Source organism: Nelusetta ayraudi, unplaced genomic scaffold, assembly GCF_046127955.1.
Source record: "Nelusetta ayraudi isolate G7.1 ecotype Tasmania unplaced genomic scaffold, CSIRO-AGI_Nayr_v1 ptg000042l, whole genome shotgun sequence".
In the NCBI taxonomy this organism is placed as follows: domain Eukaryota; kingdom Metazoa; phylum Chordata; class Actinopteri; order Tetraodontiformes; family Monacanthidae; genus Nelusetta; species Nelusetta ayraudi.
Window position 1 is genome coordinate 7405531 of NW_027466092.1, and position 17832 is coordinate 7423362.

General features: G+C 43.3%; 1 protein-coding gene across 4 annotated transcripts in view; it reads right to left on the minus strand.

The window, feature by feature from the left end:
- Nucleotides 1-17832, minus strand: part of dock11 (dedicator of cytokinesis 11) — a 52715-nt gene that overhangs the window by 19898 nt on the left and 14985 nt on the right. For 3 of the 4 annotated variants that reach the window (XM_076033965.1, XM_076033963.1, XM_076033967.1), the window contains exons 10-34: nt 17592-17675; nt 16946-17086; nt 15879-16142; nt 13623-13745; nt 13418-13500; nt 12709-12831; nt 12468-12544; nt 11888-12072; nt 11692-11757; nt 9417-9509; nt 8237-8360; nt 7996-8108; nt 7650-7733; nt 7423-7512; nt 6204-6325; nt 6048-6117; nt 5792-5917; nt 5419-5490; nt 4800-4946; nt 4287-4370; nt 3837-3948; nt 3461-3499; nt 1989-2170; nt 1068-1175; nt 580-655 (exon numbers count right to left, since the gene is read on the minus strand). In XM_076033965.1, the coding sequence (XP_075890080.1) occupies nt 580-655; nt 1068-1175; nt 1989-2170; nt 3461-3499; nt 3837-3948; nt 4287-4370; nt 4800-4946; nt 5419-5490; nt 5792-5917; nt 6048-6117; nt 6204-6325; nt 7423-7512; nt 7650-7733; nt 7996-8108; nt 8237-8360; nt 9417-9509; nt 11692-11757; nt 11888-12072; nt 12468-12544; nt 12709-12831; nt 13418-13500; nt 13623-13745; nt 15879-16142; nt 16946-17086; nt 17592-17675 (2788 nt within the window). The remainder of the gene's footprint in view (nt 1-579; nt 656-1067; nt 1176-1988; nt 2171-3460; nt 3500-3836; nt 3949-4286; nt 4371-4799; nt 4947-5418; nt 5491-5791; nt 5918-6047; nt 6118-6203; nt 6326-7422; nt 7513-7649; nt 7734-7995; nt 8109-8236; nt 8361-9416; nt 9510-11691; nt 11758-11887; nt 12073-12467; nt 12545-12708; nt 12832-13417; nt 13501-13622; nt 13746-15878; nt 16143-16945; nt 17087-17591; nt 17676-17832) is intronic. The other variant, XM_076033966.1, reaches the window with a different exon arrangement.

Sequence of the window (17832 nt, forward strand, 5' to 3'; positions counted from 1 at the left end):
TGACACTCGTGAGAGGAAACTGGAGTTTTTAGCCAAAGGAGAAACTTGTTTTTGCATTCCCGAGGGGTTGTGGAGTAAAACATGGCAAAGCGTGAGCCTAATTTCACAAACTTGCACCTCATCCGTAAACAAGTGGTGTCAAAGCAAAGAAACTACAAAGCAAAAACTACTACTTCCCACACAATACCAGGCTAAGCCATTTCCAAATGACTTTGTTTAACTTGTTGCAGTTGTAAACCGGTGGACATGAACAAGGATCACTTCCTGCACTGCAGCCAGTTTAAAACAGGAAGTTCTACACAGCCTCTCTAATGGTTATGTTAATGGTAAAATGGATCAATCCATTATTACATAAGTGTTGGAGATGAGGCTGAGGTAAAATTTTATTTGGGACCATCAAATAAAGATCCTGCATGTGTTGGCTCCTCTTGCAATTCCCCCCAAAAATGTGCACCTGACTGAGAATCCAAACCATGGGCTGGGTTTGTGTGACACGGCTCAAGATAAAGGGGAGCTGGAGGATGGCACGGTGGTAAATCTGGCGCTGATCCGGTCTGGTGGCAATCTACTGTGACTCACCGTGCTCCTTGTCTACGATGGTGCTGATTCTCCTGCTTTCCATGGAGCCCACTGATATCAGATCGTCTCTGGAGCCCTATGAGAGACAAAAGATGAGTGAAAATATGTGAAAGCAGTTTACTATAAAAGGAGATGAAAAATGGTTTGCATTCTCGGCGCTTCGCAGTGCTCAAAATGGGGCGTTTCATTTGCCCGCTCACACATCCATTCACACACCACAACCACTGGGGGGGTTCAGTGTCTTGTCTTGTCTTGCCCAAGGACTCTTAGCAATAACGCCAGATTCATGTCAACGCAAGGCCGAACCGCATAAATATTTGTGCGTTTACAGAGAAACGGCGCCTTAGACATGTCGACAGTCGGAACTGGGATACAAACCACTTGGCCTTCGGTCATTGGACTACCTGCTGTACCACAGCTGCCCTCAGTGATTCAGTGAGGCTGTTAAGATTTACGCATTTATGAAGAAAACGAAACAAAACGCTTACATTGAGCACAGGGCTGGATGTGTGCTGCACAGTCGACAGTTGCTTCAGGTTCTGGTAGAGCAGCTCAAACAGTGGCAGGTAGAGCAAACAGATCCTCGCCTGCTGATTCTGAAACATTCACGTGGAACACACACAGAAAAAAAAGTTGAATAATGGAATCTAGTGTGAAAAAAATGCATGCTAAATCATCATAATTAAATTTTGCAAATCAATGAATGAATTGAACGACTTGATGGAAGGCAATGATGGAAATACAAATACAAACTATTATTTGTTTGGCTATGCCATTGTGTTCTGAATAACATCAGTGGAAGATGTTAAACTGCTTTCAATTTGTGGTTTAAAAAAAACAAAAAACAGAGTTCTAACAGTTTCCCACTATATCAGTTCCAGATCTTTATTTTCAGATCCAAGACTCCAGTGGAACATCCTGGAACAATTAACCGAACAAAAAAAAAAAAAAACTGATTTTGCTTTGCCCGGCTAAAACAGATGCCTTGGTTTTGTCTTTCACGTGTAGAAGAGGAGGTCAAAAACAATGCCAGCAGGTTTGCTGAGGGTGTTGTCTCTAAACTAATAGGGCACAAGATGGACTTTTCTCATTTCATATAAACAGTTCATTTAAGCACGTCCAATTGATTCTGTGAACGCCGGCAATATGAAAAAGAGAATCTATTTTTAAATGCAGATCCCCAAATAAACTTTTAAGAAACACAAATTATATTAAAACAATGACCTTCTGGGCACATTATAAGATGAGTTATGCACATGATTTCCAGTTCTGAATATTGCATTTGGATTAAAACGTTTCATTGACGTGCCAAGAACCACTTTAATAATGGTCTCACTCGGTTCTTCTGGTTCTTTTGCCCCTAAGCCTACTTGTCCCCACCACCTGGCTCTTTCCCCTCCCTCCCTCACCTTAAAGGTGGTGTAGCGGTCGTCCATGGCATGCTTGATCAGCAGGTTCTTCAGAACGGTGACAGCCAGCTGCCGCACATCAGGACCTTGCTGCAAGGCTTCGGCCACTTCTCTCAGCAGCAGACCCACCAGGAAGTGATTTCGGCAGTATTCCTCAGTCAGGCTGAACTCCAGGCTCTGTTCTGTTGTAAGGCCAGACAGGAAGTATCACCGCATTATAGTGCAGGCTCAGGTGTTGATAAAATGCAGAAAAATAGTGTCAGGAAGGCAGAGAAGCACTGATTGCTATTCAAAGCCAGGGCTTGTTAGTGCAGGGAATGTTTTACAGAGTGATCAGTGGCAAACAATTATTTTGGAAATGTCGCAATACTGCACAAGAAAGTAGGAAGAGAGAAAATCTCTTATTCTCTCTTATCTCTTAAATTTCTCTTATTGCAAAGGTGCATTCCAAACTTGCATGCTTCTGTGCATAGGTGTTATCACAGAGATAAATTTGTAAACTCCAAACAGTCTGAAAGGATGATCAAGCATCATTAACTAATTATTGTATGTGATGTAGCCAAGGTGGCACGGTGACCAAACGTCCCAGGTGCCCTGTTTTCAATTTTTTTTTTCCTTAAGTGATGAAAATTGTAATAATGAAAAAATAACTTTCCATCCATCCAGACAAATCATACTTTAAATGTTTTAAACACTTTGAGTAAACTTTGAGTATCACTCCAGTGTCTCATTGCCGGGACAAGTGTCTCGGTTTTCAGAATTTGGTAATCAGAATATCATCACCCAAATGGTTGCATTGGTGTCTACTAGTATCCAATAGTGAGCAATTGTATGCTTTGCTCCACATTTTAGTCAGACGTTCATGTGCTGTGCTAAGTTTTAGTTTTTGCTGTCTGTTTAGAGTTTGCCTTTAATAAAGCAACATAAATGAAGAACAGGAGGTTTAAATAGAAACGCTATCACTTGCAGTAAACACAGAACAACCATGCAAAGTGTTGGGACAGCATTGCCCACATCAGGAATAGTGCACCACATAGTCTGCATTCAAGTATTCTGGGCTGAAGTATGTCATACCAACAAAAGAATGCAACATGGAGCACAGCTAATGAGCTAAAGTGAAAACAGGCAATGTGACCTGGAGCTGCGCCACAATGTGAGAGTAATCAGGTGAACTAATAGACAGTGAGCCAGGCAGAGAAGAGAAAAGAGAGGAAACTGTAGCGTCATGAAAAAAATGATTCTGTCGCATGTTTACAGTGCCCCAAAAAGGACCAAGCTGTTCCCTCAGACACAAATAGCATTAGCCTAGCATTGGCATTTTGAAGAGTGAGCGGATGTTCCATGAGATCTAATAGACAGGAGGAGGAAGGTTGACAGGGCGGCAGGTGCATGACGGTTCAGAGGACGGCTGTGCAGTTCGACTGCATGTGGCAGCGCTGATGTGCGACACGGTGGCAATGGGCTTCACCTACCTACAGGGCCAAAAAGTTCCGTTGCATATGGGATTAAATCTGACCACGGGCAAAACAGAAAAGAGAAGGGTGGGGGTAAAAAATAAAGGAAGTGCGCCGGAAAAAAAAACGGTGAACAATCCATGCAGCATTTCCTGAGCTTTGCTTGTGGATCCGTGATACATTTTATGTGAAGTGAGGCTTAAACTTTTTGAGCAGAGGCCGAATGAGCTTCTGCCTGCTTTAGTCGGGACCAGTCGGTGCAACAACAGGTTAACAGAAGTATGACGGATGCAGGTTAGGGTCAGCTTCAGAGGCCCGGGGGGCAAGTGAGTAGTTACATGGTGTGGTGAACGTGTGGTGAAGTGGAGTGCAGGGTGTGCTATGGGATGCTCACCTTGGACCCTCTGCAGTTTGGTGCGCCCAAAGGCCATGGGCAAGTTGAGGGGGATGAAGTGCTCGTGGTTACAAACTGACATCAGGAAATCGAATTTCATTTCTGTCAACACCTGTGGCAAACAAAGCACACAAGGGTGTGTCCTCTGCACACACACATGCAAATTCTCTGTAAACTGACTGGGCCAAAAGTGTGGTTGTTAAAACTGTCAGCGGACAGCGGCAGCGGGACAGATTTGTTATTCAAATGGGTGTGCTGGATTTGGCTTTATCTCCTCTTCTAGCTTAAATATCGGGTCAAATAAAGATGCAATAGGAAGAACAAGATTAAACACACACATAAGTGCACGCACACACACACACACACACACACACACACACACAATATTGTTCTCACTCAAAGTCACTGAGGGGCCATTGTTAAGTGTCATAAAGAAAGTTAAGGAAGTACCTTTGGATCTTTGAGGCCAAAATGGCACATGTAGTGGTTGACCAGGCCAAAGGCAAAGCCCCTGTTCATGACGGTCAGGCACCTCTGCGGAGGAGAATCATAGTTAGTGCACATGATGCTGGGGGATATGAATTGCAGATGGCAAAAGTGGCACAAAAAAAGGACCAAATCAGGCAAAACAAAATAATCATCCATCGGATCGACTGCCTTTCAAATTCATCCTCGAGTGTGATCTCTTCATGAAGTTATTTTTCCCCTTTAATTGTTTAATTTCAATTTGAGTGTTTTGTGGAATCAATAGAAGGGACGATACAAAGAAGCCAATGTCTATATAATAATGGTATTAACAATCGTTAGGATCAGAAAAAAAAGGCTTCCATTTTCGCTTTTAACATTACATTTACACAAAAATGGGGCTAAACGGATAACCGGTATTTCTACAAATAAGATTTTTTTGACAGGATTGAAAGAAAGGGCTGGTTTTGCATGAATGCATGAAGGCACTTTTACTACCTTGATGAAGTTGGCCAGGCTCAGATTGATGCTGCGTGCCTCCTCTGGGATCTCCGTGTGGCGGATGGTAATGTGAGGCATGATGGACAACACCAGCGACTGCAGCGTCTGGTGGAAACTGTCGGGGAAGCGCTGGGCGCGGGGCATCTGCAGCGACATCGGAACAAACTTATGATGATTGACTGAGGTTGAGCTGAGAGCATCGCAAAAAATAAAATGTCATGAATCCAGGTACAAAATGATTACAACTGGCCAGATAAACTTGGAGGTGAACATTTTTGTTTGTGCAGATGACTTAAAGCTTGGTGCTGGCATCAAAGCTGTGCAGCCTCCATGTTTGGCATGGAGGCTGTTTCAATTTAAAAACGTCTAATGTATTACAGCCTCTTGGCAAGGTTAAAATGAAACACATGACTGCATGAGTCACTATCAGTTTAATTGCTGGCAAGTTCATGAAAACAATCATATTTTAAAATGTCAGAAGCGGTAATTATTTGTATGTTTGATCCACGCCTGGCCCAGGCAATGGATCTCTGGTTTGTCTCAAACCAAAACAAAGTTGCATCAAAATATACAGTAGATGTGAGGAGAAAGGCTGAAGGAGTCATCAAATACCAACCTTCATGCGGTTGCCCTCCTGCAGGTACTGGGCCATTGATTTGACCATGGTCTCAAAAAAGAACCAGGAATACTGTGGGAGAGAAATCCAAGGTTGGCTGGCATTAGATTCACAATACCCCAATTTTCAACCAGTCTGGGAAAGAACAGTTATTTGCGGTTGTTCGGGCGGGGGGGGGAGAAAGACTTTAAATGGCAAAGTAATAAAACAAAGGATGTTCAAAAGAAGCAGTGGCATGTTCAAGTGAACAGGAAAAGATCCAAAGAGGAGATACTTCATTACAGTTTGCAGGTACACCCCCTACTGGTCAATAACGATACTGCAGCTGAATACATATTGGCTAGTGCAGACAGATCAGAGTCGGATAACCCACCTTGAGCAGTTTATTGCTGATATTGTAATCTGCAGTTTGCTTGAGGGTGGCGATCATGGCCAAGGCGAGCACCTCGTGAGTGGTGGCTGGGATCCCTGTCGCTGGGTTCATGGTCACAAACACATACTACAGAAGAGGAAAGGGTATGAAATAGAGTTAACACAGGATGGATGTACTATAAATCTTAAAAAGACCAAAAAAAACAAAAGAAAAAATGAGACGCTGCCGCACTTTTGCGGCTGGCCGTGCACGTTACCTTGATGAAAGAGCGCAGGTAGTGCTCCAGGCCCTCCTCGTGACATTTGGAGACTATGTGTATGATCACCCTGAAAGCACACAGCAAGGCCTTGCTCACGTATTGGCGACAAACGACACAAGACAGCGGCACGTTAAGTGCAAGAGACCATCGAACCGGAGACAGTTGACAGCGATGTCGTGGGCTTCTTTGGTGGCCGCCGTCAGAACCTCAAACAGCTGCATCAGCACCGTCGGAAGAAAGTTGACGATGACGTGCGTCTCCGTGGCATGAAGGCACTGTGGGAATTTAGAAGGGGAGGCAAACAAAGGCAACATTAGGCGAAAACAAGAGGGGCCAGGTGTCATAAAATGAAAACAAAATAAAACAGCAGGGTGACAACATTGAGGAAGCAAAGCTTGAACAAGGACAATGTGGGTATTTTGACGACTGAGACTTTATTCATGCTGCACCTCATAACAATCAATTCTGACTTTTTGCTGAAATTCTGATTTTTCTTTTTGTGTTGTTTAGGGATGCACCGACATCAATACCAGTATTGGGTATTGGTACTGATACCAGGGTTGAGTACTCTACTCATACTCTTAAAATACATTCCACCACGAAACCGATACCAGTTACATACATGTATGTGACAATTTTGTTATATGCGTGTTTGTACTGCACCACATGTTCTAGAAAAACATGCAGAGGAATGTTGTTCAAATAACAGAACATCTGTGGGAAAAAAACAAACAAAGTAATTCTCTGATGTGTAATGACCTTATTAAGTACCCAGCATCGGTATTGGTGAGTGATGAAATGCAAGTACTGAAATGCAAGTTTAAAAAAAAGTGGTATTGGTGCATCCCTAGCGTTGTTGTCCACATTCTAATTCAAATGCGACTGCCACCAGGTCCTCGTGTGAACAGTCTACGGCTCTGAAGTGACCCACGTGCACAAAGGATGCCACCATGACAGCGTACGCGTAGCAATGTTTTGGTTGTGCAGTAGGAGCTGACAGAATTAAGACCAAGTGGTAATGAAAATGTCATTTTATTTCCTGACTAGCTCCATTATCCATTTTTTCCCCACAACATCATTTGATGTGATTTTCGCCCTCTTCTAGCCAAAACAATGACATCCGTTGCATTTCAGTAATGTAAAAGCTGAATAAAATTTGACATTACACATTAGAGTGGAGTCAAGAGTGTGCGTGTTTCAATGTATGTGTATCCTAATTGGGAAAACAAAGGTAAGTGGTCTAGGTGTGATTTGGAAAAAAAAAGAAAATTATGTGAAAAGCAAATGTAGCCTCGGTAATAAATTGTCATATTTGAACACTGTTGATAATTGTTGGAACTCCTAAAAAAATGAACCCTATTCTGTAACTCACCTTCAGGAATTTAATAAGCTCTGCTGGGTTGCCCTCTGATGTCGATTTCATAAGCTGGCAGTGCTGGAAGAACTGGTGAAGATACAGGTCCTGCAGAAGGAAGAGAAGAGGAGGATAACCCACCAGGCAGACAGGAAGAGATTTATTGTCGTTAAGCCAGACACACTGGCTCAAGCTGAGATCAAACTGCATGTATGTGCATATCAATGAAAAATAAGTAGACGTACCCGAGCGTTAATGGTCGATGTGGCGTGGATCCGCACTTTGAACAGCGTCTTTGCATTGTCCACCCACTTGATGTCTGATTGGGACTGTTAACAAAGTGAATTTACTCAAGTTAGAATGCGACTTCTTTTGTCAAATTGTTGAAAGCAATGTAATCATGCAGTGCTGATCAACACCTATGGATTAACAAACCCAATAAGTCTGGTTGTTCAGCTGTAGCGTTTGATTAATCTTTGGTCCATCTCTTTGGTTTATCTCTATTTATTAAATCTCTGCATTTATGTTGCGTGGGATTTGAAATGGTTGACACAGTGTGAAAGTGATGCTCAAGAATGTTTTTAACAGCACCTTCTTGCCGTCTTGACACAGGTATCCGGCTGGCAAGGTGGCTGCTACCGGCAGCGGCAGCTCCACTGACTGCATCCTCCCGTCTTTGAGCAAAGGTATCCAGGAGTAACCCACTAGGACACGTAAGGGAAGACAAATATATTTAAGTAAATATGTGTGAATCCAGAAGATGAACATTTATCTAACTGCTTTTAAAAGAAAATAATGCTTTCCAGGACATAAACAATTTTTGCACGCTCACCAAGAGATTCCACTCCTTCTCTCTTCTTGCTGCTGGCTTTGCTGCTGGACTCACAGCTGATGTGGTAAAAAGTGAAGAGGATGTGATGTTTCTCATGCATGTGGACAGGAAGCTCAATCTTAACCTGCCGAAAGAGAAGCAATGCGCGAAGTTCAGCAAACATTCATATGCTGTTCTACGCCTCAAAGAAAGACGAAAGTTTCTCTGTCTGTGTGTCAGGTGTGTGTGTGTGTGTGTGTGTGTGTGTGTGTGTGTGTGTGTGTGTGTGTGTGTGTGTGTGTGTGTGTCAGATACCAATACAAGTTCTCTTACAAATAAACTTTTCAACTGAAAATTCTTAACAGCTTCTTTTGTGCAATAAAAATCATATTATCCACCAGGGGGCAGCAGTGGAAATAAAAATAGCTTTCAGTGTTATATTTCCGTGCAGGATTTCTTACAAAAGACTCACCGTCTGCAAAATGAGTTTAAACAAGTAGAGGCTACTATTACACCGTCTGAAATGATCAGAATGTCAACAATTCGCATTCACTCAGGCAAAAGTCTGACTGTTTGCACGTACAATACTTTGACAGCACTTTGAGTGCAAGCAAAGTCGTTGGTGTATTCAAAGGGATTTCACGAGGGGAAAATGCTCAAATGTTAAAAATATTTGAATGACTGCAGTCTCATTTAGGTAGAGCTTCTCCACAATATGACCGGGGGTTGAGCATGTGGCGGTAAATCCCAATGGGCAAGCCTGTGCATGTGCATGGGGGCATGTGGTGAAAATGTTAAGATCATAATCCGTTTGATATCACGGCCATATGGACCCCCTCTGCTCTATCTCACCCACAGTATCCTGACCGCACCTCTAAAGCTGAGCTCCTTTCTTCCTGTGTGCGTGTGCGTGTGTGTGTGTGTGTGTGTGTGTGTGTGTGTGTGTGTGTGTGTGTGTGTTTAAACAATTCCAGCTCTGCCCTGAGACAGATTTATTGGATTAACTCAGTGTTAACGAAGGAATTTCAGCACTGGACATGAAAAGATACCCAAGATTTTGCTTTACAGGTTTTCATTGAGATCGAATTTGTTATTCACCAGTCGTATCGCGCCGGTGAGAACGACACAAAAAAAGAAAATCCTGCGTGATGTAAAACTTTCAGAAACAAATGAGGTAAAGAAAGTCAGGACAGTCTCCCACCTCATCGTAGAACTCTGGACTCTGGTTGTGGTGCAGGACGGCGGCATATGCACTGCTGGTGAAGAGAGAGTCTCCTGGCTTGCCATAGATGCACTGAAAGGGAAGGCATCATTGGTCACCAAATGTTCATAAAAATACTCACAATATTCAGATTAACAACGGGAGCAGTGCGACCCTTCACTGTCTGAATCAGTAAATCATTGCAGCACATTAGAGAATGAAAAGACTAGAAGAGGGAACAAGAACTGGGCGAAGATCATGTTATGTGACCAACACAGAGGCCTTGTTATAAAACTTTTAAAACACGCATCTGAAAGACAGGCTGTCTTGCAAGCATGGACACCTCCCCCTCCCTATGAAAAGTGTGGAACAAATTAGAAGACTTTAAATCCACTTGTACTGACCAGCAGTACATGTTAATATTGTTGTAGGCCACTAAGAGTCACTGGAAGCTGCAGCTATGACAAGAGCACGTATTGCTATTTAAAAGGTCCCAAATTACACCAGTTTTCACCTAATTCGTAATCCAGTAAACTCTCTCTGTATAAAACAGCAGATTTAGCTCTCTGTTTACAGCCTCTCTTTCTTGTAAATTCCACTATTTCAGAAGTAGACAAAAACAAACAAGGCTGCTGGACAATGCTGTGAGCGTTATGTCGCCAACGTGGGGGAGGTACCGCTGCCTTTTAGTGACATCACAGAGGGCAGCTTGTCAGAACTGTTTCTGATGAGGTACACTTTCTTAAAAATGAGCCACATATTATTTTAAAGTGAGTTTTGTTCCACAGAGTATCACCCCAGGGAGGGAACGGTGAAAATACCGAGGATACTAATCATTTTTCCTCGTCACACCAATGGAAAATAATGAGCAGTGCCGGCCAGCTGAAGTGCTGTGGAATCAAATGATTGACATTAAGACTGATGGAATGGTGGAAAAAAAAACAAAACAGGGGACTTGAAGATGTGGAGTCAGGACAGAGTGGGAGGGAGGCGGACAGGGATTACACTGATTTCAACACAGATCAGATACAGATCATACACGGCGCAGTGAGTGTGCATGTTACACGGGACTGGCATGGGAAAATAGCCCACTCTGATGGCAGGCAATGATTACCTGCCTCAAGATGGGGGTGGAGAGTCTTATCTGTCAGGGAGGCTTTCCTGTTTCCTGTTCGCATAGGCACTGTGCTGCTCGTGACTCAAAGGTGAGTCCACTTGCAAATCGAATGATCGGTTTAAATGACAAGCGAGCTGCACGGGTCAGAATACTTTCTCTGAGCCTTTTGCGAGAACTCGGATCTATTTCTGATTTCGCGTCCCTGATGTTGGACATCGGGGCTCACAAGAATTCCCAGCGTGATGCTGGAACCTCCCCTCAGCTGCCCGCAATTGCAATCTCCAGAGAGGAGCACCGACTGATGGCTGCCCCTCGCTGTCGGCAAACAATTTCCAACCCCCAGAGTACTTCAAGTAGTGCCAGCAGATGTGTGTGTGTGTGTGTGTGTGTGTGTGTGTGTGTGTGCATCTCAGGTTTCAGAGATGTAAGATGCAAGACTACATGATCATTTGTCTGGACTGCTCCGATCAAGGCCGTGCAGGACGAATGTTTCGGTAATTCAAGCTGAATATTTTCTGTGTTTTTTTTTTTCACGGAATAGCAAAAAGTCCAGTCTGCATTGCTGCGATGAGAGTTTCCACCCACAAATATTTGGCAAAAGAAAAAACCAGAGTAGTAAAATAGAATCGCAGCTCATTATCGTCCTTTGCCAGCTGGAACAGCCAGTTCCTGTGAACCCCTTTGTCGCCCCTCATCAGTGGGTCTGATTTAAATGAGGACCCCCTCGGTGGTTTTCTTAATATTGTTGTAAAAAACATTTGCATCCATCCCATCCAACCTCCTGCTTTATCCCTTTAATTCAGTTGCAATTTCCTATTGCAAACACTATAAAAAGTCGCATTTTTATATTATTTTGTCAGTTGTGGCGACATGGTGGTGCAGTGGTTAGCGCTGCTGCCTCACAGCGAGAAGGTTGCGGGTTTGATCGCTGAGCCTGGGGCTTCTTCTGTGTGGAGTTTGCATGTTCTGGATGTTTCTTTTGCTCCCTCCTATACGAATTGTGTGTGCTCGCTGCCTCACATTAGTCAATTGGACCCTAATCTGACTGACTCCCTCAATATCCTAAAACAAACAAGGACGACGTCGCCTTAAGCTGAACTGCAAACACAACACGTTCAGTTGCGCTTCGCACATCACACAGTAGACCAGAAAGCTCACCTTCAAAGGGGCGGCGCCATCATCGTCTGAATCTCGGAACTGGATGCAGACTGCAATGTTTCTCGCCTGTCGTTGAGGACACATCACTCCAGTCAGTCCACGCACAGAGTCGAGCAAAGGCGTCAGTGAGGTTTGAGCGTCAGGGAGGGAAACTCGACCCTCGCTGACAGACTCACTAGCATCACTTGTGATTTACCTTGGTGAAGGTCTTCTGGTTGTCATACTTGAGCTGCAGGGGGTAGACATACAGCTGATTCTTGTAGGTGGTGAATGGATAGTTGTACTTGGCCTCTTCGGGGAGAAACTCCTCGATCTCCATTGAGACCCGTTCGCAGCCGTCCTCAAAAGGCTTGGCGGGGACGTAGGAGGACGTAACTGTGTCTGGAGCAAAGGCCGCACGAGTTATGGAACAAAATAATCAAATTTTCAATCAATTTTTTTTTTTTTTTCATAAGTCATGGTTGCAAAAAAGTTCAATGCCAACACTGCTAATTAAGACAGACAGAGACTGGTCATATAGACAAAGACTGACAGAAATTCTGGTACTGACTAAGAGATAAAATAGATGCAAGTTGGTAAAAATGGAAAAACTCAACATTTTAATGAAATATTTCCATCACCTTTTATTTCTAATCCAAGTAAAGTGTCGTAAATGAATAGCAGTGACGACTGAATCAGAAGATGAGGATTACATTGTTGTTCTTCATTCATAAGCAATGAATTAAATGGATTATGATTTGGATTTTCAAAGTAGGGAGCCAGAAAAAGTGGTATACTTGAGAAGTCAGGGGGGACGCATTCAATGGTGACATTCAGCTGTCCAGGGATGATCTGAAGCTTGCTCTTCTCAGGCCTGACATGGATAGGCAAGAGACAACAACAAAAAAACGAAAAATTAAAAAAAGTGCCCCTGATTAATGAGAATCCCTCAGTGCATTGTGCGCACACATGAAATTAATAACCAGAGGCGCACAAAAAGATGATTGAACTCGAAGAAAAGAATTGCCGATGACTCACTTTCTGATGTCAGCCAGCAGCTTGATGATGTCGTCGGTGGAGATTTTGCTGCTGTCCTGGCGGTGCAGAGGAGAAAACTTTCCGTCCATGTCCAGGCTGCCCTGAGCATCTTTGAACACCTGCCTGGAAAGCAAAAAACAAAAAAAATCTGGCATGATGAACAGCATCAGGAGAGAGAAACAGAATAAGCAGGGTGCTGGTAAACTCAAGTCCTGCAAAGTCTAAAATCTATACAGGAATGAAATAGTGTGACGTACAGATGTGCGTCAGACTTTCATTTGATGCCAACATTTTAAAAGCATTGCTGTTATTGCCAATATGAGGGGTTTACTGCTAGTTTAAAGCCTATTCTCCTCTGCTATATTCAATATCTGAAAAATTCTTATCATTGCCTTGTTGGCAACTATATGTATATGGTCCTCCTTATAATTGTTCCTGCTCTTTATTTAAATACAAAAAAATATTATTATTGTCATTAAATAAATGACAATACAGTACCTTTTTATTTTTAGTAATATTATTAAAAGGGATACGTACATATGAATTTACTAATGGCTTTTATGACAGTGGAATCCTTAAAACATTATGAATTAGGGGGTTTAGCGTTTTTATAGCTTAGTGCCTGTGTCGATAATGTTTTTTTTTTATGATTGTGATATTTATATATATTATATATTATATTTTGACTCAGTGATTATTTCTGTCTTACTTGGCCGCCCAGGCAAACGGCATCCTGTACTGGGCCAAGCGTTGGCATGTCTGTTTGGCAGCTTTCAGCACTTTCTGAGCAGTCTGCAGACACAAAGCCAAACAACACACAAAATCAATACGGAGAGAACAGAACACAAAGACAACTTTCATACGCTGACCTGCCAGCAGAATTCAGTCTGCTACTATTTTGCGAATGAGAGGACCTTGTTTATATCAGACGTCTTGATGTACGGCTCGGCGCTGTGCGTGATGCCATTCTGCAGCACTTTCTCTATACGGGCCACCAGGAAGATATCTGCATGAGGGTTGGTCACTGAGAAGATACCCTGCAGGAAGAAAAGGGACAGAGTGAGGAGGCCACCAAAGTTCTTCTCCTACAATCTTTCTCTGGAGGTACAATATTTTGCAAAGAAAATATTTTACCAATGTTTTCTTACATTAATATTTGTCTCGAGCCTGTCAATGAAAAGTAAACAAATCAATGCACTCTTCTTTGGCCAGCTACTCTGTTCAGAAAGTGTGTGTTTTAACATGCTGCCCATAAAACCAGTCAATTCCAAAGACGTAGGTGACAACACGCCCATCCTGGTGGTGTTCATTTACACAGCTAGTGTGAGGTACTACACGGAATCCTTTTCCAAGGCTGTAAATATACTGTTTTCTGGAGCGATTTGGAGGGCTTTTTAGTGCTAGGGAGGTCATTAATTGCGTCAGACTGTTCTATTAGTGTCTCGAATGAATAATAAAATGCATGATATGGGAACTGTAAAGGTTCTCAACATTTGGAAGGAACAAAAAGTACAGAACATTAACTGACAGAATAAAGACAAATAGCTTCTCTGAGTGCAGTGAAAAAGATCAGCCATTATCAAGCACCAATTGTCTTCTTAATCTTCATCAGCTCTCCAGGATGAGTGAAGAGGAAGTGCCTGCACCCGATTCAAGTGAGGCAGGAAAACCGCAAGAGGCTAGCGTCTATTTCGGTACGTGGGCCTGCGTATTCTGTCGGTTGCAAACAGTATTCAGTAACCATAACCAAAGCAGCGTCACTTGTGCTCTTCTGTCTGAGACTAGTCCGGTGTTTAGTTTAAAGAAAACTCAGGCTATCACAACTGTGCACAATAATTAGATTTAAACACGGGATTCTGAACAATGTGGATGTGAAAAACAAAACCTCTGCAGTCCCACTTCCCCAAAACCAGCCGTGGCTCTGCTCCCGTTGGTGTGCAACCCTAACGATTAATATTCAGGCTTCGACACATGCATTGGATTTATGAAGTGTTACGTAATGGCCTGAGAGGAAAGCTGTGGCTTTGAGAAATGTGCTGATGCAGATGATAGATGCTACAAGCAGCGTCTCTGTCCTTGGACCGCACCCAATGCACCTCATTTAAACTGTGGCCTTGCCCAGCTATAATAGTGCCCTAATGACAGAGGCAGAGCCTGCCCTGTTTGGGTGCACGTGTTTGTGTGACGCTGCCCAGATGACGTGTGTGTGTGTGCGTGCGTGCGTGCGTGCGTGCGTGCGTGTGTGCGTGTGTGTGTGTGTGTGTGTGTGTGTGTGTGTGAAAGTGTGTTCCTGCTGGGACAACTTTCACAGATGCCAAGAATTAGACAAACATAAATTTGGGAACATTTTATTTTCGTCTGTCTGGTCTGCAACAGGCGGCTGAATTCTGAGTTAGAATTGCTGGGTTTTCTGTGTTTTTGTTTTTTTACTTAAAGTGCAAGAAAGTCTCACATTCACATTTCACATTTATGCTGCTTTCATTTTATTTCACTTTCAGGTTGTTTCTCTTTTAGGTCTCGTGGTGACATCAGCTCTGTCATGGAAATGGTAAGGGACTTCTGCTAACTAACACTTGGCATCCCTGATGATTGACAACCATTGGTCTTTGCCAACTGACTTTAAATAGTCCAAGAGGCAGATGTGAGCAACAAAATTGTGTGTGTGTGTGTGTGTGTGTGTGTGTGTGTGTGTGTGTGTGTGTGTGTGTGTGTGTGTGCGTGCATGCGGCAGCAAAGTCGCAAACTCTCCTATTGGTGTGACTGCACTGTAAACTCTTGCCCGAACATTAACTGTGACAAGAACCCTGAAGAAACAACTATGACATCATCACATCACAGTGAGTTTCTGGCTTGCTTGTGAGATTCTGACACGTCCAAACTAAATGAGCTCAACTGAGGTCTCACATGAAAGATTTTAAAAAGAGGACCTAGACCACGCCTCTAGTCCAGCCTTCCAGCACTATCAATGTGTTTGTTCCACGGCTGCCACATCTTTATCTCCTTCCAAACATGTGGAAGGTAGAACAAAGTGTCTGCTTTTGCTTGTTTATGAAGGGACGCTTCATGCTTCACTAAAGTCCAGCATTAAAATCAAAGATCTGAAAATGGGTGAAGTATGGAGGCTTTACACCTTCATCTATATAAATAAATGACAACACTTGTGTGTCTACCTGTGTGGGGAAGCGCAGCAGAGCCTCCGCCACCCTTTGCAGAGCCGGCAGGCCGTTCCCTTTGGCAGAGTCGCCGTTCACCACGACTCCTCCCCCTCCCACTCCTCCTCCTCCCTCGGAGTCTGACGAAGGGGAGACTTGGCCCGAGGTGTCAGTCAGCATCTCCCTGACGCAGGGAGGGTTCAGGTCGACGTGGAAGTCGGCTGAGATCTTGCAGCTCTTGGAGACGTCGAAGAGGGCCAGGCTGATGAAGAACGGTTCCACCTGGAAATCACCGGAGAAATACATTGAACACACGAGCCATTTGTGGATCCATGCAATGTCTATTGGAATATGTTTTTTTTTCCACTATAGACACTTTTACGTCCTAATTTGCAAAAAATAATTATGAAATGAAGGTGCTAGACGATGGATTCAACAAGAACGTGTTGGCACAGTCATCAAGCCGCCCACTCATTGCTTCGTGCCTAAGTGCACTTTGGCCTGGATGAGAGATTCTTGCCCAAACCAATAAACATTAAAAGTATCTGCGAGAAGGAAAACACTGAGCTTCTTTCAAACCGCATTCAGTTCCTCCCTCCAGCCGCTGCAGAGGGAAGAAGAGGCCCGGCTCAATGTTTTATGAGTGCATAAATCAGCGGCGATAAAAACAGCGCACTCACACACATCCTGCAAAAAAAAAAAACGCTGCATCACTCTAGCAGGAGCGTCAGGCTAATCACTCACTGACGACTGTTTCCATGTCAATCACAAAGTTTAGGGCAAATCTTCTGGAGAAGCTTGCTGGAGGAACACGAAACAGACTGTACTTCACTTTGATACAACTAAATTTAGCAGATTTTGAACAGAACGTTTTGGTTGCATGCAGTGAGGCCAACATGAATTATGAAGGGGCATTATCTGGGGCAGCGCAGCAGAGGGTGAACTACGGCAAGCTGGGTGTTGTGAAAAGGGGGGTGCAGAATGATTTGATACTGAAAGTAGTTTCATATTTGTTCATTTTAAACCCATATTTTATTATATTACTTTTTCATCGCATTGTGTTTGGAAATAAATGGTTGACATACATTGGTGAGGACGCTGTCGCCTTTGTCGCTAACACATCCCTGCAGACTGAAGGTCAGGTCATGGCAGCTGACCACGATGCGGCGGCCAAAGCGCTCCTCAAATGGCTTCACGTCCGGCTCGATGCCTGAGAAGTCCAACCGCTGCACGATAACAGAGGAACGAAAGAGAACAGACACAATACGAAGGAAAAGACAGACCGCAGGGAGGAGAGAGAGAGACGGCAGGCGAGAGTGAAAGAGAGCGATCGGTTATGGAATAAGTCATTAAGTACAACAGTGGGCAGAATTGTAACAACACCTGACAGGTGTGAAAAGATTGCCGTTTTTATGCCTTCATAAAAATATTTCATTTCATAATGTTGAAATGTGCAGACGGCATGAGCGCCACAAATAGACAAAACTGTTTTCATCTATTTTTAGTCATAAATTTAACCGCCACCATAGCTGACAATAATTGTTGTTTGAATTAATACATGTCAACTAAATTAAGGTAACATTTAATTGAGACATATAGAGCCAAATGATGACTTTGTAGCTGTTATTTCTTTATGGATATTTTAATGGCAAATTGCGTATATTTTGACCACCACTATAAATAACCAGAGAAAAAACATCACAGTGCAGGAGTGTTTTTCAAAAAGAGTACCTGCGTCTCAGGGTCCAGAGAGAAAAGCTTTTGTCTGCCTTCGTTCCTGTTGATCTTATTGAGTTGGTCAGTCTCCCTGGCGTACTGCGCACGCGCACACACACACACACACACACACACACACACACACACACACAATCAGGAGCGGCATTATTTTCCCTGTGTCATTCCAATTCAGCTCTATGATAAATGACGTTTCAAGTGATGTGTAAGTTTGAATAGATGCAAATGAGAAGATTCT